The following is a 20,144-nucleotide window of genomic DNA, read 5'->3' as shown; positions in this document are numbered from 1 at the left end:
ATATTTAAACTAATTGACAAAAATATATTTTCTAAGAAAAGACATATTTTTGTGCTTTTTTTTGTATGAAACCTTACAAGAGCCCATGGTCTTCCTGCTGAATTTTATCAAATTATGTGGAATTATATTAAGGATGATTTTTACATGCTTTATTTGGAAACCTTTCACAAAGGTTCCCTTGGGAATGATATTAATAGGGGACTTATCAAACTGATTCCTAAAGGGAGGAATGAAAACACTGTTGCTGGTTGGAGACTGATCACTCTATTAAACACTTCATATAAAATTATTGCAAAAACCTTGGCTATGAGAATTAAACCAGTGGTTCAAAGTATCGCTAGACCTAAACAAGCGGGATTTATTAAAGGCAGATTCATTTTGGATAACCTTATGCTTGCTTGGGAGACTATTGAATGGGCACAACAATCGGGGCAAAGTGCATTGCTGGTCAAGCTAGACTTTGATAAAGCTTATGACAGAATTCGTTGGGATTTCATTCTTAAAATGCTTCATTGGTTGGGCTTTGGACCTAAATTACAAAAACATGTTAAAATGTTGTTCCAGGATGCCGATGCTCAAATTGTGATTAATAATTCTTTGACAACACCATTTGAATTACAGCGATCCATTAGGTAGGGTTGTCCTTTATCACCCTTCTTATACGTTCTTACAGCTGATGCCTTGGGATACCTCCTTCATGGTGCGAACCATTTGAATCTCATCAAAGGGATTTCCATTCCTCAAAATCAGTTGGTTATTAACTCTCATTTTGCTGATGACAGCATGCTGTTCTTGCAAAATTCTAAAGCAGAGCTAAATAATGTGCTGGATATATTGGAATTATATTGTGTTGTTTCTGGCTCCCAGTTGGCCCATAGTAAAACTGAATTTATGATGACCCATTCTGAGCAAATTCCAAAGTGGATTCCTAAGGAATGGAGGCATATTAAGCATGGTGAGATCACTAGATATTTGGGCATTCCATTTGGTATTGGAGTTTCTCTTTCAGACATGTGGAAGTGGTTTCTCAATCGACTTAAAGAGAAATTATTCAATTGGAATAATACATTCCTATCTTTAGCAGGGAAAATACAAGTTGCAAATAAAATATTCATTGCTTCTCATGTTTACTATTCCTCGTGTTGGATGCCATCAAAGAGGAAATATGAAGAATTGGACAAACTTATTCGGAAATTCCTTTGGTCTAAATGGGATGGAAATGATGGATTTATTGGTGCTTCTTGGTCTCATTGCATTCAACCAAGGCATAGGGGTAGGTTGGGAATTATTGACCCTAAGACTCAAGGGGTGTGTCTCGCTGCAAAATGGATACTAAGAGCTATTAAAGGAGATGAACCATGGAAAATTCTTGTTCGTAATCGTGTGTTGTAGGTTGTTGCAAATAAAAAATGGCAGGCAGTCAATTGGCTTGACAAGATCATCATGGCTCCTTTTTTTAAAATCAAGGCTTCTGTTCCCTTGCAATCCATTTGGAAGGCTTGGCAACATGTCTGTCGTTTTCTTCAATGGAATGATTCCTCTTTGCAGCATGGTTTCAGCTTTGCTTCTTCTTCCATTTGGTGGAACAAGCTGGTTCAATACCACAACTTACCCCTTGCTATTTGCTTTCCAAAGCATGCCTCTTATTTGTTCAAGAAAGGTGTGAGAAACTTTAAGGACATTTGGGACTTTAGTACTTTTGAGTGGGCTTCATGGCTGAAGATTAAAAACCAATTTTCTCTAGATAACAAATACAAGTTGTTTATCATATTTGTACAGTCACTAGTTCCTCTTGAGTTGTCCATTAAAATCTGCACTCCAAGAGAATGCAACTTTTTTAAAGACTGGAAATGGTTCTTTACATCTCATTTTAACCATCTTCCACTTAAGAAAGCATATTTGAGCTCCTTACCTCATTGGTCTATCCTCCCCCGTCTCAATCAGAAATGGAAATGCAGATTTAGTATGAAGAGATGGATCAATATGAGTGCACAAGTTTGGAAATCCAAAGCTGATACGGATTCACAATTGCTAGCCTGGAAGGTTTTACACCACAAATTACCTGTTGGTGACAAATTAAAATACATTGCAGTGCAACCAATTCGATGCCCTTTTTGTTTGTATACGGACAATATGAAACATATATTTTGGGACTGCCCCTATGTGAAAAAGCAATGGAATGTTATCTTTAAAAACTTTTCAGCTATTTTTCACCATAAATGGAATTGGAAGGAAGCTCTCCTTGGTTTTGGCCTTCATAAGGATGTTATTGCCGATTCTATTAGGCAAGTTATCCTAAGACATATTTGGAAAACTAGATGCAGTGCTATTTTTTCAGGCAGTTATTTGCAGGAAAGAGGCATCTTAATGTTATACTCTGATGTAGTTTTTCAGGTTGCTTTTTTGTTGTCTCAAATATCAGATTTATCTAAAAGGAATCCGTCGGCCATGGCTCAGCTACAGCAACTTAAAGACCAAGTGAATCAGCTTCAAAGTGACTGCCATATGGACCTTTGCAAAGTATTTCGTCATGTCCTTTCAATGTAATGCCAGTTGTTTTGTAGTGATTTGTTTTATATGTTGTATCTCTCTTCCAGCTACCTCGTGTAGCTGTTATTCTTTGTAAATTTGCTTTGTTTCAATAAAATAAAATAAAAAAATTGACAAAAATATATATTGACATCTAATATTTTATCCAATCAGAATAGTTTATTATTTATTTACTTTTTGAAACTATAAAATTTAAATATATATAATATTTAAACTAATTTACAAAAATATATTTATTGACAATTTGACTGGTTGTTTTGTACTATAATGGGGCTTACAAGTTTTTGTACACAAAGCAAATTATTTTAGAGACTTTTAAAAACCTTTTTTTTTTCGACAAAATCTCTAACACTTATTTTAATTGTTAAACAACACTTAACATTAATATTATTTCTTTCTATTGAACTCAACAAAAATCAAAACTACAATCCACAACACAAATCAAAACTACTAAACCACTATCCGCAGGAACTAGACACATTGCGTCCTTGTTGAATAAATGGAATGGAAAGAAAGGTGAGAAATTATTGCTGTTGTTTTTAATGCTAAAAATTGTCTATGTAATAGTCTTACAAAAAAATTTTGTTTTTTAATATTTCAATATTTTAATTTTAAATTGTGTAATGAATGAATGAAAGATTTTAATAATGTTTGTACGATCAAAGTATTCTATGGGGTCTCTTTGGAGACATCCAATAAAATTGGAATGATATAGAGAAGATTAGCATGGTTCTTGCGCAAGGATGACATACATAAATTGAGAAAGTATTCTATGGGACTTCCTAGAAAAAGCAAGCACTCAAAAATAGGGTGCTAGGATGTTAGGTCATTTGTAATTGCTTCTTAAAGTGTGTTCTTCAACTGTGAATTTTGATCGCTAAACTTGTTGTCATTTCTAGCTGTATTTATTCAAAAAGAGTACCTCCATTGCTTGTATCTAAAATCTTATGATAACTAGAACAAATGTCCTTGTTTATTGGGTACTCTATGATAACATGTAAAATGGAAGCACTTCATTTTAAAACCTTTTAGCCTCCATAGAGTGGTTTTGGTCTCTATTTCTTTTTCCATTATTGCTCTAATTTCTAGGTTATCTCTCATTTTAATGCATGGCTCCTTAGGCATTATTTTATTGCATTTTTTGTCATATCTCCCAATGCTTTCATTATTCCCTGAATCTTTCTACACTTTCCCCAAGACCTTGGGGTTCCCTCTCCTCGGGACATCCTCAAGTTTAGGTCAACCTGGTTGATATACCTTTATGGGTCGATCAGGTCAACCTATACCTAGAGGGATTTAGGTTTTGAGGCCTAAAGTGTCTTCGGTGTTTAAATTGTTTTATTTTTTGGCCCAGTCAGCTTGTTTTGTTTTTTATCCTGAAAACTAGTATATAAGGAGGCTTGGCCATTTCATTTTTATCCATCCATACATGTGATCAAGCATACACATGCATGCATGAGACATCAAGCAATCATTTGCAAGGAACTTCAGTAAGCATCCTTCAAACATTCATCAAAATCTAGCATTTCCTTCTTGCAACAAGCTTCTACATGCAAGGTGGTAGTGGAGTTTGGCTCCAAGGAGGAGATATTCCTTTCATCCATTTGTATTTTTCTGATCTTTATTAAGACATATCACAACCATTTCCAATCATGAGGTTTTGACTTTCATGGTTTCCTTTTGGTTTCTTTGAGTCAAGATTATTACATTTGCACGCTTGATTACATACTAAATACAATTGCATCTAAAGAGATAGTTATATTCTTCATTGCTAGATTCAGTTCTACTACTTGCTAGCATTTTTTTTATCAATATTATCATTTCAATTTTAAAGTTTATTCCTTAATCTAGGGCTTGACCAAGGCAAGCCCTCCCGCAACAAGAAAAACCATTTTTTCTTGTGTGTAGGAATAGGTTATCAAAATTGTGAATTTGGATCTTAAACTATCAATTGAGGAATTTAGAAAAAATATGAGTTAGCTTTATTTTTGTGCTCTAGGAACATGTCCATCATCCCATAAACCTACCGATAGATGTCACCCAGATCAACCTGTAACTAGAGATTTGAGATTGATAAGGTTTACTACACTTATCACATATCCCCAGTCAGATTTTCTATAGCAATTGTAGATCCGTTGTTTTCAGAGCAGATAAACACTTTCCCTTGCACATTTATTAGGTCAACTTTTCTTTTCTTCTATTTCATCTCACATCATAGATATGTTTTTATTCTTTAATTGCACTTGTTTCATACATATAGCCTCTAGATCTATTACATCATTTCCACTAAATCAATTGGTTCAATTTACATTCACATTGCACATCTAAAGTTAATGAACATTGCATGAAAGAGGACTTGATTGGGTACTTCCTTAGTATAATTTGGGTTTAGTACTGAGATCTCTTCATCCTATTTGGGTTTTGTTAATCTAACTTGGGTTATATTGATATTTATGTTTGGAGGACTCCCTTTCTCTTGTATTGAATGAATGACTTGGGCTAAAATTATTAGACTGATGAATTCATCTTATCTAGTTTATATTGTTAAATTCATTTGTGACATTTTCCCCCTAAACATTTTGGTGAACCTGATGTGTGACACTTATTTCTTGCATTTTGGAGTTAGATTTGGCTATCTTGTGAAGTTAGACTGCTTTGTGAATCTAGATCTTATTTTGCAACAGTGTCATTCTTTGAAGTAGCATGGTGCATAATCGTATATATTGCCACTTTTGTTCTTGCATCTATTTATCATGCTTTTGATGTGTGTGCAAGTTTCTTTAATTTCATGATGTTCACGTCTTTACATGCTTTCTGATGAGGATAACTAATACAAGGTTTCTTGATAAGGTGTGTTTCAAGATAATCATTAGACTTTCACTTGGATTCATTATTTGTCTTTTAGATGGCATTAGAGATTTTGTTGATGATACTCCTAATCCTATGCCTAATCATGCATCGCCTTCTCATGACCAATCCCCTCATACCTCTACAACCTTCCAACATCTTCAAAATATGGTTCATGACCCTGATGTTAGAGAATTCCCCAATGAGCCATCTTCTCCACCACCTCCCACAAATACCCCTCACTCTCTCGTACATAAAACTCCTCATTCCATTCCTCCATACATTGTGTATTCTCTTAAACCTCAAGACAAACCATTTTCTCCATCTACCCTTAGAATTACTTATACTACAAATTATAATATTACGAAGAGACAAAGTTATAAGGGTTTAGGACTTAACATTGATGAACATCATATTAAGATTCCCATTTACCCTCCTAAGCCCCAACATAAATAGAGCATTTTCTATGTTCCCCCTTCCAATGTTCTTCCTACCCTCCCTCCTCCACAACCTCATCTTCGTATTCTTCTTCCAACTGCATGTTTACCTCCTCATGATTCTTGGGAAGCTTTAGTGTTGAGAATCTATTGCAACCTTTTGACAACACCCAAACTAAGATATGTGCCTTTTTAATAATTTTTCATGTCCTTTTTGCTACAAAAATGAACATTACTTTGTGATTGTGATGAATTTGTTTGATATGTTCATGATAAAGTTGAAATTCGTAAGATTTCTTATACATGAGATATCTTATAAGATTACTTAGCCTTACTAGTCACTATTGGGGCCACTCTTTTTTATTCTATATAGTTGTTGGAAATATAAGAGGAGTAATTGAGAGGGGAGGGGTGAATCAATTACCACACAAATAAATCCCAAATCTCTTAGATGTCAATACAAATCAAAATTGATCTTTGTTATAACCTGGTAAACACACAGGAAAAATGTTGTAACTCGGTAAATGCTTATCATGAAAATCTTAAGATATTGTCTGTAATTGATCTTACTTTAACTGAGTTGCAAACATATACAAGAAATAGCATGAACACAATTGATGTCAAGATTTTAACGTGGAAACCCAATTTGGGAAAAACCACCAATTGCAACTAGTTACTAATTTTCTGAAGTGAGCCCTATTAGGAGCCAACCCTGTTAAAGATTAAAAAACACACTGTTAGGTGTGACCCTATTAGAATATTTAATCACCATGTTAGGAACAATCTTGTTAGAGGTCTTTAGACAATTCAATAGAAATGCCACCTTGTTAGAGGATTTACAAATAGTTGTTAAGCCAACTCTGTTGAGAGATTTAGATCATTGCTACAATGGTTAGAGAGTAACAATGAGATGACCCGATTTCTGATGCAACTAAATTGTTGATTACAGATCTCAATTTTGGCTTGTATACTTGATCCTTCCTGATCAAATGTATATTTGCATCTCAACAAGGATATTCTGCTTATCCTTCTAACTCACTTCCTCTAATCATCATCAAATCTTCAATTATATTCCACACATTCAATCCTCAACTTGACCTTATATTTATATATTACACATTGTCAAGTCAACTTGAATACAACTTTGAATAATTAATATTTATCTTCTCAGTCAACTAGAACCAACAAGCAAATCAGTTGAACTCAATATGCCAAAATAAGAAAATCCTTTGTTAGCCAACCCTACTTGGTAGATACTAACTCAAAGCGATTTTCTTGTGTTAAACAAATGAACTCGGTTAACATTGGTTCCATCCAACATTTCCTTCATTAACTGAGTAAGCTCAGTTAACACTCAACTTCTACAGACTTTACTTTGTCACCCGAGTGAACTCGGTAGACACTATCTTTTGAACTAGGCAAACTCTGGAATGCTCGGCAGACATAGGAAACTGACTTCAATGCCCAAGTGAGCTCAGCATACAATGACTAAAAATGATATGATATTTTGTGTACCATCAAAGATGATACACAATTAATCAATTATTTTCAACAATAATATGTGTAAAGAGTGGTACAATAATACCTTCTCCTTGTTCATCTTAACTAGGGTGCAAGGTTCATTTTTTATTGGGATCTATTTTGTTTTTGGTTACATGTTTCTCAATACTTTAATATCCTTTCTAGGAAGTGTATATTTGGTATGTAGGAAAAATGTTTAGGGTGCTTAATATGTTATACCTTTTCCTTCTTTATCTTGTGTATTTTCCTTGCAACGTGTATTCTCTATAATGTAGTTACTTTGCATTGGCTTCTTGTATTACATTTCTATGTCAAACTTTATGTTTGTACCATAGGTATATTATAAGAGATCTATATTGTTCTCTCTTTTCTTCTCTAAGGATCCATTATCTCTTTGTTGTTCTTGTGGTGACCAAGTAGGCATAACATGGTATCCTTTCATCTCATTCTTATTTGTTGGTACCTAATGTTTTGTTTCGCACAAGATGTGATTGTTATTGCCTAGTAGTTTATTTTCATATCTTGGATTTGATTATTTGTCATTTAATAATTATCTATAGTTTAATTCATATGTAATATCTTTTCTAGCACATTATGATTCAGAGTTCATATCATATGTTGTATCTTGCCTTCTCTTCATCTATGGTATTGCATTATTCTATGATATATCTTGTTTGTTATATATTGTTTTGTTTTGTGTAAGACTCTTATGGTTGTTGCTTACACTCCTTTATATCTTACAAGAGTTTGTTTATCACTTTATAATCCAGTATGATCTTATCATTGTTCCTATTTCTTATTTGTGGTTTCTCGCCTCTATAGTTGGGGGCATGTTTCCCAATAGAATCTTTCTCTCTATCTCTAAGGATCATTTTTCCTTAGTATAGTGGCATTTGTTTATCATGTGACATTCGTTTCCTTTAGGGAATTGCTTTTCTTGATTATGAATCTCTCTTATATACAAGAGATGCATGTCTTTGATCATCACCTCTTCTTTATTTGCAAAACTTTGTCCATTATAAATATTAACCCTTACTATGTATTTTAAAGTATGTCATCCTTCACCGAAAGATCCCTATTTTCCCTTATGCATAGGGGGTTGAACGGGTGCATTGTTGTTCTCCACCCTCTCTCATATTGAATTTGTTATCTTTGTTCAAACACTCATCTTGAAGGTAAATGTCTCACTGACAATATCTCTTCCTTTTGAGGTGTTGGATGCCAAAATTGCAGTTTGGAAAACATCTTAAAAGATCACTACTGCAAAGATGCAATTTAGGCCAATGAACATGTTTGACACCTTAAAGAACCAAAACCTCTACTCTTTAGGTCTAGTATGACAGGGGCAGGTGTGCCTTGAGTTTAACCCTAATGAACTTCTAACTAATCTTCAAAACAAAATGCAAAATTTACTATAAATTATTCGTCATACTTTTTAAACAATTGTTTTATATCAAACTAGTCCTTATCTACTTTTGGGCATAGAGTCAATTCAATCCAAAGCGTGGCACATCTTCACAAGATAATTTAGATTTTTGTGAATCATTAGTTGCTCAATCCTATTAATGTAAATGTGTTAAGTATGTTAAACCAACTTCTCTAATTGTCTTTAATTCTTTCAAGGAAACCAATCAGATAAGAAGTTATAAGAAAGTACTTTATAATAAGAAGTTATCAAAAAACACTTTATAATAAAAATTTATCACATAATAAGTTAAAAGGGAAGAGACAAGCTTCCAACCATCATATTTTAAAATTTCAATAATTACATTTTACAAAAATAAACCATTGATCATCGATTTTTGCAAAATAGTTCTTTGTTCTTTAAAACATCTAGAATTTGTCAAGGCCCCAATTTTCTACCACATCTACAATCTATTCCTCAAGTTCCATGAGATCCATTCTAAATTTGATAAACAATTCACACAACTCTTCTTTCTCTTGTTCTTTTTCTAGCATTATCATGGCTTCCTTCAGGTTGGCAGAGAGAGTTTGTGAGGTCATCATGATCCTAGTAAGAATGTCACTCTTCTCCTCATTTTCCTTGCTAGTTAAGTTTGGTTGAACAAGAGGACTTGGTTTTTCATTTGCAGACCCTTCCACTATAGGAAATCCCATTTTCATAGTCAAAATTGTTACTTGAAAAGGCAAACAACATTTGAACATTTATAGAATGTCTTACAACCAACCTCCACTTTGCCATAAATGTAACGAGATATTCTACATGGGGTAATTGTCCTTGGAAATGATATCATCAACTTACTAGCTTTACATGTCATCTTCTTGATATTCCATTCACCTTTTGAATGACAAGCATGTAATTAATTCTCTTCTTCTTTAATATTGATTGTAATCTTTTGATAACCTAACAGCCAAATTTGCCACCCATATGATTAATTATGAACCGTTGATTTATCTATTGATCACATGTCATTTGAAAAAGATGTAACCTTATTCATTGTATCGTAGTATGTGCATGTTCTTTCCTTGTGAAAGTCATTGAATCATTATTTCGCACAAGTCAAAAAATGTACCATGTGAAATAGAAATATCGTTATTTCATGAATCCCTCATTATATTGACTACAAAATGGTGCCTATAGCTACTTCATAGACCCTTTAGGAATGCCTTTGCAAAATAGAGACAACATTATTATGTAAAATCCTTAATGAATTTACTAGGCTCCACCACAAGGGTATATTCTCATAAGTGACATGTCCTTCCATAATTATCTATTACTTAGCTTATAAGAGCCAACACTCTTCGCTAAGTTTGTAGCATACCTTACCGCTAAAAGGATGTATTTTTGTTGCTAGAAGTAGTTATTCCTAGTCCTCTTCCTTATGATGCCTATAACTAAATAGCCATCATAAGAAGGGGACATACCTACACTGTCCTTGTACTATAATTTACTTTTTATGTGTTTTTTTTCTTTGTAACATGCCACTCCCTTATAGGCATAAGTGAACCTTGTCCATCTTTGGGAAATGCATTCACACACACATATGCATATCTCTATGCATAATAGACCCTTGTTCATCCACAAAGAGTACATATATATTCACAAAATGTGGTGATACCAATGAATTGATCCATGGGGGTACAAACATACATGCAAAAGTTGTTGATAGTTGCATAGATTGACTATCAAGCACACATACTTAGTAGACCATTCAATCTTGCTTTTCTTTTTTTTATTCACAGTAAAGCAAAAAAAACTTGTTGGGTAAGACAATTACTCTCTCTCTCTCTCTCTCTCTCTCTAGTAAGATAGAATGGTATGGGATATCATCCTTTCTGACACTCTTTTCTTTCCTATGTGATCTTTTATGCTTTTGTAATAGCCTTTCAAATTTGATATTGGTGAGTAAGGCATTTCTTTAGCAAAAAATATCTTTCACTAATTGATTTGGGTTTTAGTACTATCCTCGTTGGTGTCTTTTGATTTTGTTTTTCTTTTGTCTTCTTTTACTTTGTTTTCATGCTCTTATGCATGGGAATGGAGTTAAGATCCTAGGTTTCGGGGCTTCTGTTCTTGAGCTTGGTGATGTTCTATCTCGTTATGACTTATATCGATATCTATTCTTCTTCTACCTTTACAATGAGTATGACTTGCCTCATACTCCCATTAAAGTGGGGGCTAAATGTACTATCTCTCTTTCTTCTTCCAATCTCACTACAATTTATAGGTCATCTCTTATTTCTATGCATGACCCTTTATGCATTATTTTATCACCTTTTTGGTCATATTTTTTAGTGCTTTCATTATTCTCTAAGTCATTTTCTAAAGTTATTGAACATTGTATGAAGATGACTTTCTTGCATACTTCCTTACTATAATTTTGGTTTAGCATTTGCATCCCTTCATCATATTTGGCTTTTGCTAATCTAATTTGGGTTGTATTGAGATTTATGTTTGGAAGCCCCTCTTATTGATGACTTGGGGTGAAATTGTTCAACTAATGAATTCATCTCGTCTAGTTTACATTGTTAAATTCATTTATGTCATTTTGCCCTTAAAAAAAATATTATTCATTTTTTCTTCTACCTTCAAATAAATTTGACATGTGTCTTCAATGGTAGACATTATTATCATTATCAACTCTTCTTGAATAATAACCCACGACCTAATTATGTAACAAGAAACCTCTCCTTATTGGATTTAGAATGACATGTTCTAATAATGACTCAAAAGAACTCTTTTATATATTCTTGAACAAATATTCATATTTTCTTGAACCCTAGCATTTTCTTCCACAATTCAAGCTCATAGTCATAAGAATGAACCACCTCTTCAATTTTTCCACTCTCTAATCTCATTTTGTTATCTTCTCATTCCCTCTTTTATTTCTCCCCAACTATACCTCTGTCTACAAAATTGTAGCACAACCTTTCACCTTGGCCTTTGCGAATCTGACCATCTTGGGATCTTCTACTTCTTCAACCTCAAAATAGTCTTCCATAACATCTATCCAATTGATCAACTCTTCTTGATTAATATTTCTAGAAAAAGTGGAAACTTCAATTTTGGGTATCATTCCAATCAAAAAAATGACCCTAAAAAACCTAGCTTTATCAAGATCTCTAGCAGTTTCTTGTTCATCTTCAAGTTTTCCTTTAGATTCATCCTCACTTTCATCTCTTACTGTAATATTATTCTTTTATTTATATCTTCTTTTATTTTCACTTGTCTCCCAATGGCTCTAAAACCCTCTTTTGTTACACCGTCAATTCTTCCACCAAAGTTTATTTATGAAGATATCTTTTTTCCACACTTATCTCTCAAAACCACAACCACATTTATGGTGTAAACTACCTCATTTAAAACAATTTTTCTACACACTTTAGAACTTCTTCTATGATATTGCTTGATGAAGGGTAGTCATCTTGGTAACCCAAACACATACACTACACAACAGAGAAATAAACAAAAATTTAAAAACTGAATAATTTGCAAGAAGAGACACTTAGCTTTTGTTATTTGAAATGAAATTACATTACAATTTTTTTAAAAATAACATGCTACAACCACATGTGCATTTTTATTACATTAATCTACAAGCCAAAGTCATCATATGCACCATGAAAATTGCCCCCAAAAACCCCCATTTTTCTTCTTTATATTGAGAATCTTAACCTATTAGAAATGCTAGTGATATTCCTATGGTGGAGTATCTAGCATTTCTAGAGCAGTGGAGATATAATTAGCATGACTATGTGTTGCATTCATGACTATGTCAGTCATTGATGTCAACATACTGAGAAGATTGGCAAAGTGGCAGAGAGAGATTGTGGTCATACAAATTGAGTACAGAAGATGAGGTCAAGCGCAATTGGGGACATGTTCTATAGTGTTTCATGAGTGGTAAGTGCACATGTAGAAAGTCGAAGACTAGTGGCAGTTATTTGTGATTTATAGAAGATGGTTTGCAGATAGAGTACCTAAGAAGTGGTTTCTTGTTTTCAAATTATATCTTCGAACAAGGATAGAATCTGGATGAGTTTAGTTGGACAGAGAAAAAAGACAACCCAATGATGACATCAACAAGTGTACAAAGTTCAAGGTTGCACATGTGAAAAGTTGTGAAGACTATGAGCCAATAGTATTTTGTGATTATAAAAAAGATGTCTTAATGAGGCCCTATTGTAACTAATTGGGAAAGCATCAAGGCTGACTCAATGAATTATTTTGAGGACTTGGTATAAAGGAAAGTTATTTTCTTTGTGATGGAATATGTCTAGAGTGCAAGAAGTAAGTAAAATGTGAATTTGGTAAATGCGAGTAAGCGATTGAAGGGATCACTGTGATACGAGATTGTGTATCTGGTATTGAGATCTAAGAAGTGCTTTGTTGTGGTAGAGGCACTGTAAGAGGAAAGAGAAAGTATTGAGTTGTTGAGATCAATTACATTTCTATTTTTTTGAAAGGAATAATACAAAGGCCAATTGGACAGTGAGTTCGATGGTCTTGCCCCTGAAGTTGATTAGATAGTGGGTCCATCTATCTTCCACAACTCCTAACAAGGTTGGAATCTCTGAATAGGGACTCATATGTGCTAAATGTATTTCATTGGCTCCTAAAAAATTACATCCTCTTACAAGGAACTTAAATATTAGTACATCATTTTGTGGGTACCATCCCCATCAGGTTTTCCCTATGATCAAGGGTTTCCCTAGTTAACATATCTTGTGTCATTGTGTATGTGTATCATCTTATGGTTTTTGTTTATATTGATCACATGTTTATGGTTTAATAAGGTTGTTAACAATTCTATTGATCTGATAACTGATTCACCCCACACACACCCCCCCCTCCCACCTTGTTATCTTGGTGGACTTTACTTTCTAACGTAACCACCTTAGAAGGTTTTGGAAACTTGTAATTTTTCTTGTTTTAGGCCAACCAATATTATAATATTTTACTCTACATTGGATTATGCTAATAATATGCCCTCAAATGTGGTTTTGGCACTCATTAGAGTATTTGAAGGGATTTTACTTTTTTCTCCTAAAGTAGCTCAACTTTCAGGCCATGCCTTGTGAACCAGTCAACTCAATTGGCTATTATAAGCACTTTTCAAAAAAATCTTGAATCACTACTCATATGAAAAAGTACTTGTCCTATAAAAGTTTGACATCCTTTCGAAGTCTTTAAGGAACTCAAAACATGGTTCAAAGTTTTTGTACCACCTTCCAAAACAAAAAAATACAATATCTTCAAAACTGGATTTGATCTTGCCATGAAACTTTACCAACATTGCTTAACCTATGGGAAAGTAATTCAAATAATATGTGTTAAAATGAAAACTTTCTAAAAATGGTAACCCAAAAAAAATCAACCTTATTAATTACCACCATTACTAAAGATCATCATTACCAAGATTTACCACTATCTCCATCTTCCAATACTAAATCTCCATCAAGTCTATTTAGGATGGGAGTGTTGTCAAAAACCATAGGCTCTACAATATAAGTAGATCATTGGCTTGGATTGAAAGGGGGTATATGTGGGTTATGCTACAATAATAACATTAATGAGGGGGAACTCATGGTTCTAAGCCTTTTTTATTACAAATAAGGTACCCTCATGTGAGTCCTTTATCAACTTGTCAGGAGCATTACAATAGAACCCACGATGCCTCCACAACTCCCTCCCCCCAATAGTCATTTCTTCAACCTAGACATACTATCTATAACTCCATCCACATCCTTGTTAAAGTTTCCATCTTATGTAGACTCATTTAGAGAATTGTGATTGGTAACAAACTCAAATTCCTTTCCCATTCCAAAATCTAACATTTTTAATCCTCATTTTAACTACATCAATGTTTTTCAGTTATAAATTGTTGAGCATCCATGTTTCTATTCTTTGGGGAGGCCAACAAACTACAAAGGCTCATTGGGGTAGGAAGAAACATAAAGGGGGAAGGGGCAACAATAGGTAGAATCACGAAAGCGGACATACTAGGATAAATGGTATTCACATTATCAACCATCCAAGGATCCTTCAGTCCACCCAAGGAGGAACCATCAATGAGAAGGGAGGCATCTAGGGGGAAATTTGAATCAAGAATATAAATCCCTAAGTTCATTACAAATCCCACTTACACAACTCAAAGAGGGAGTCAAGGAGATTGATCTTTTCGATCCCAACTTTAAGGTAACTAGATCTATGAAGATTTGTGTCAACCAAGTGATAAAGGAGCATTAACACAAACAAAGATCTAATGGTTATAGGTTTGGAGAAAGGATACCCAAGTCCTTGAAACCCTATTGTAACAAGAGCTATAAACAAAAACTAACTAGATGTGTAATGTAGAGCTAAGATATATAAAGAAATGATAAAGTGTATTGAAATGGAAGAGGGGAAAGAAATACCTTTTGAAAAACCTAAAAAATGGACTATCAAACTATCTCCTAAAGGGTTGATTCAAACTACGAACAAAACCCATAAATCATTTGATGAGATATCAAGGGTGACTTGGGTAAATTAGGGGCACATTGAGACCCTAATTAGACTGTCAGGGGCACATTGCGACCCTGATGGATTGTGTGCCATTGATTTTGATTTCACGACTTCATAAAAAGATGAAAATGGTACTCTAATTTGCAACTTGTTGGCCAATCCAAGATTCACAACTTGCAAAAAATTTATTTTTATTTGTTGACGGGGGGTTTGTTTTGGTCAAACCTTAGTTTAGGAATTAACCTTGAATTGAAATAATTGAATTGCATAAATGTAAAGCAATTGTATGAATTCACCTTACAATAGTAGGATTTCTTGAATCAAGAAGACAAAGCTAAATTGATGTGGAAGATGCAACTAGTGTAGAGCACCTCCCTTTTTGGTTTGATATTGGATTAGGTGTTGTTTAGGCTTAGTTAAGAGTCTTTGTGTGAGTATAATAAGATCCAATGGTCTTTGTATCCAAACTTGTCCTAATTTGTTTGTCTAGCACAAGTTGTTCATAAGGTCAAAATGTTGTCAAGTGGACCAAATTTTACTAATTTTGTGCAACTATTGGACATGGTCTCCTTTAGGGTCCTAAGGGTCCTAGGATAGGTCAAGGAGCATCAGGTTGACTAAAATTTCAAAAGAAAGAAATGCTCAAAGGTTGCTTAATTTTTGCAAGAAGTTGCAAATGAAGGAATGATAGGTGTAACCACGCATGCTTGGGTATTTGAGCATGGGATGAAGATTTTTGAAGAGGATGAAGATTTAGTTACAGACCACATGTGTGAACAACTTGTATGAATACTTTTTTTGAGTTTTTTCTTGCATTTACAGTATTTTTGCCCTCTTGTACGGTCGTGTACAGATTGGATTGCATAATATGAGTTAATGGGAATATAGAGTTTTTTTTTAGCTTTCTTTTGCATATTCAAATTCATTTCCAAGTTGATGGATTGAAGAGTTATACTGTATTTTAGGTGTTTATGGTTGTAACTTCCATTTGCAGAGTTGCAAGAACTAAAATGGCCCTAACCTAATCATCCACGGTTGAAAATGCATGAAACCTTATGGAATGGTAGGTTAGGACTTGTACATATTGTTTTTGTCTTCATTTTTGTTCTTGCAATTGAACTCCAAATTTTGGAGTGATGCCTTAGGCTGACTACTTGGAGTAGGTGAGCCTGGACAGTGTGAAGAACTAATTGGAGAGCACACCCATGATTTGATATGACTAGCTCAATAGCATAGATATAAGCCCTAGAGTGTCCCCTTGAAGGAACAAATGGTTTCAAGGTTGGCATGAAGCTTGTAGGCCTATCGGATGCATTTTGTTGTGACTGGTCTAAAGGCCTAAAATATAGCCTAGGAACTAGAACCTGAGAGCAATTAGGGTTGTGGGTGACTTGAAGCTTTGTAATTTTGGATTCTTGAAGTGCTAGGTGATAGATTTTAGAATCACATGGTCTTCCTGTTACCAATTTAACATGCCTCTTAAATTGTTATGTTTTACGCTAAACTGATTATGTTTTATCTGTTAACTAAGTGTGTTTAGCTGTTGAGAATATACATTACAGAACAAAAAGAATGCAGCAAACAAAGTACAGGAAGCATAAGAAAGAGAATTGATCACTTTTTCAGGATACAAGTATTGAAATAATATTCAAAGTATTCAAAAAATATTTTTTTTACATAGTGTTCATGTTTACACAGTACTTGAATACAATGCATTCAGATATTATTAGTGCTCTCAACTCCTAACATAAATATCTGAATTAAACACATTGTACAAACAAAAAAGTACTAAAAAAGAGATAAAAAGGAAAGGCATCCATTGCCTGAATGGAAAGTTGTTGCGTTGAACGTTGGAGGGTTGATCCCGCATCTCCGTCTGGGAGTAAAACTTGCAAAAAAATGAGTAAAGAAATGGATCAGTTCATACGAACTGAGCAATGGAAAACTTTCCTATCATCTATACTCTGTTGTTTATACAACATGGTTATCCAGATAACTATGCTAAAAGGCGAGAAGGCAAGAACAATCCGAAGAAGATAAAACCTGTTTTTACTAATAAGTTTGTTCCATGTGCAGATACAAGTATGAAGACTTGAGGCTATGAAAGGATCATGCGTACATTACATGCATGAAGCCTTTTTGACTGAGATTGTTCGGGCAAAGACAAAAGATATTGGGGAGGCTGTTGAGGGGGCATATATAAATTACAAGTACGGGACCTTCCGATTAAACCAATGTAGCTGATTGAAGACTTTGAGGAGATCATTGAAAGGATGTGCATAAATACAAGCATGAAACTTTCTGGTTAAATCATGTAGCGGCAAAGGAAAAAGATGAGAGGAGACTGTCGAAGGAGCATACATAAGTTCAGGTATGGAACCTTTCGGTCGAATCATGGAGGACATGTTAGGTTGGTAGTCTTAGGCTAAAGGAGTTTCAATTATTTCTGCAAGTATATTTCAGCATATATCAAGAAAAGTACAGGTGCAATCAGTCACAAGGTCAATCAGAATTACTTATCAGTGCCAAATAAAATAAGAGAAATGGGAGTATCAACATCAGAAAATCATTAACTTATAGTGTTGAGCAGACTAGGAGATTTTTTTTGGTAACAGAAAATAGGATGAAAAATGCAAATCCTATTGAGTTTGATTTAGTCTTCAATAGGAGCAATCACACATATGCTACAGGGAGTCCATATATTTTTGCCTATTTTCTATGGAGGGTTAAACCACTACAACTGGAGTTCTTATCCACATGAACATACACATGATATGCCTACACCCTCTGCATGGGACCTTAAAAGCATAGAGTGAGTAGATGTTAACCAGGCAGATATTACTCCTCTTATGACAACTCTTCTGGGCTTACCTTCTCCATTGAACTCTGTTGTCTTCATTATTTTTAGACATATGATTGGTTTGCTTTGATGACAACAATTACGATGGGTTACCTTGGTTGGATGGTTTATATTATTCTTCATGTGTTAAAATGATATACATCTTTCCTTACAGCTTTGTATGAGACAAGACTAAAGACTGGAGCTAATGAAGTCAGAAATAAAAGATGAAATTAGTTTTATACAAGCATTATGGAGAGCTCTACAAGTTTCTAGATTGATTTTAATTGCAAAGCTTATGTCAGTGTGCATTGTGTCTTATCTTATTCTTGAACTTCTAATATCAAGTTTATTTGAAAGAACGATCAAAATGGAATAAAGTGTATCAGCAGCTGGCAATCATTCAAAGAACATGGTAATTACTATTGAAAGTTTATAATAAAGTCAAAATAGCATGGAATGATGCATTACTTTAAAAAATTTCAACGATTCAGTGTCAGATCCTGGCAGCTAACATTTCTTTATACTTCTGAAATTCATCAAATACATGAAAGGAATGAAGATATAGTTCTACTTTTCAACAATCCTGTGAAAGATTCAACAATAAGTGTTTTCAGATGGTACAGTTTCTCCGAATAGTATTAAAAATTTTCTCATTCAATTAAATTTGACAGGGGTTTGATTCATAAAGAGGAGCCACTTAACAAGTAAAATGAAGATTTTCTTAGAACACAACCAACAGATATCAATGAAGGTCGATTATCTACAATATAGATATTATCAACAAAGAGAAACCCTTATTTGCAGATCTAATAGCATTATCTCATATTTATGGGTTATTTTATGCATAAATCAAACTTATAAATGAAGGAGACTTTTAGTAACTTACAGCTTGTATATGACCATGAAGTTTTAGCAAACCCCAACAACAACAATAGAGCGCACAACAAGTATGAACGCCCAAAAATGAAGATACACCCAACAAAAGAACAAATCTCTGTATCAATATTGCTCAGTATCAACTAAAATCTGCTGTCAAATATAAGAATATGGCGTCATAGCAAGCTGTCCAACAATAGAACCAAGTGAATCTGTTGTCTCAACAAGTATGGAGTTGAGTCTACAATATAGAAGCAAGACAAGAAAGAGCCCGCAGCAGAAGGAGAAAAAATGGCGCCCAGAATAACATGAATCCGCTGTCAAAGAAAGTAGAATATGGCATCTCAACACTGCCTAGTACCAACCAGCAAACTCACTGATGGAAGAAAGAATGCCCACAAAAATCCGTGGCCAGCATGGTAAACTCGCCCATCAGCACATAAAAATAACCACTGCTAACAGAGAAAGCAGAAAATGATGTCCAAAGCCCACCAGTAAGAAGAAAATTGCAGCATACACCAGTCATGCGGCTAGGGTTGATAAAAACCCTTCATTCTTCCTCCATGCAAAGGAACAATACACAAAACATTCCTTTTTCCATCACTTTGAACGTACTTCAAAATCCGCCCTTTTCTCTTTTTAATAGAGTTTCGGGTCCGGGACATATAAGTTTGAGCATTTTTTAACTTCATATAAATTTTGGATAAATCTATTATATGTATTATGCCAAATCCATTAAGGCATATAGATACATTACGAATAGCTAAGATACATATTATAAATATTATATATATTAAATAAATTATGACTCAATATTTATCTAATATATATAATACTTATATATATATTTAATATTCCCTTCGTTATTTTTAACTAATATTGATATGTTTTAAATAAGAAAAAATTAAAAAATTTATTAAAACATATCAATATTAATTAAAAATAATAAAAGAACTTTTCTAAAATTAATAAATTAAAAGGCTATAATTATAAGGCCTTTAATTTTATTAATTAATTAAAGGAAATTAAAAAGAAGTTTTAAATGCCTAAAAATGGGGGAAAGAAGAGGTTCAGTTAACACTTGGAGATGGGATATTTATGGAGG

At 33.9% G+C, this 20,144-nt stretch overlaps 1 protein-coding gene and 1 non-coding gene across 2 annotated transcripts; both read left to right on the top strand.

The window, feature by feature from the left end:
• Nucleotides 1–114: 114 nt before the first annotated feature.
• Nucleotides 115–2,547, top strand: LOC149550834 (uncharacterized). Its single transcript, XM_089790009.1, has 3 exons — nucleotides 115–632; nucleotides 783–1,308; nucleotides 1,393–2,547. Exons 1-3 carry the CDS (start codon nucleotides 115–117, stop codon nucleotides 2,545–2,547), a joined length of 2,199 nt encoding a protein of 732 aa, XP_089646135.1.
• Nucleotides 2,548–3,226: 679 nt separating this feature from the next.
• LOC149550833 (U6 spliceosomal RNA) lies at nucleotides 3,227–3,324 on the top strand. The gene has a single exon (XR_016353517.1). It is a non-coding gene; the product is annotated as a U6 spliceosomal RNA (small nuclear RNA).
• Nucleotides 3,325–20,144: the final 16,820 nt, after the last annotated feature.

Source organism: Cupressus sempervirens, chromosome 6 (genome assembly GCF_028749045.1).
Source record: "Cupressus sempervirens isolate cs-2001-9-10 chromosome 6, ASM2874904v1, whole genome shotgun sequence".
NCBI lineage: Eukaryota > Viridiplantae > Streptophyta > Pinopsida > Cupressales > Cupressaceae > Cupressus > Cupressus sempervirens.
Note: the sequence above shows the minus strand (reverse complement) of the source record. Positions and strands in the feature narration are given on the sequence as shown.

What these genes read in the sequence shown, in the direction of transcription:
- LOC149550834 (XM_089790009.1), top strand. Translation starts at nt 115, where the DNA reads ATGTGGAATTATATTAAGGATGATTTTTACATGCTTTATTTGGAAACC. An exon ending in GAATTACAGCGATCCATTAG is followed by an intron (nt 633 to 782) that starts GTAGGGTTGTCC and finishes TGCTGATGACAG; the next exon opens with CATGCTGTTCTTGCAAAATT. An exon ending in TTGACCCTAAGACTCAAGGG is followed by an intron (nt 1,309 to 1,392) that starts GTGTGTCTCGCT and finishes CGTGTGTTGTAG; the next exon opens with GTTGTTGCAAATAAAAAATG.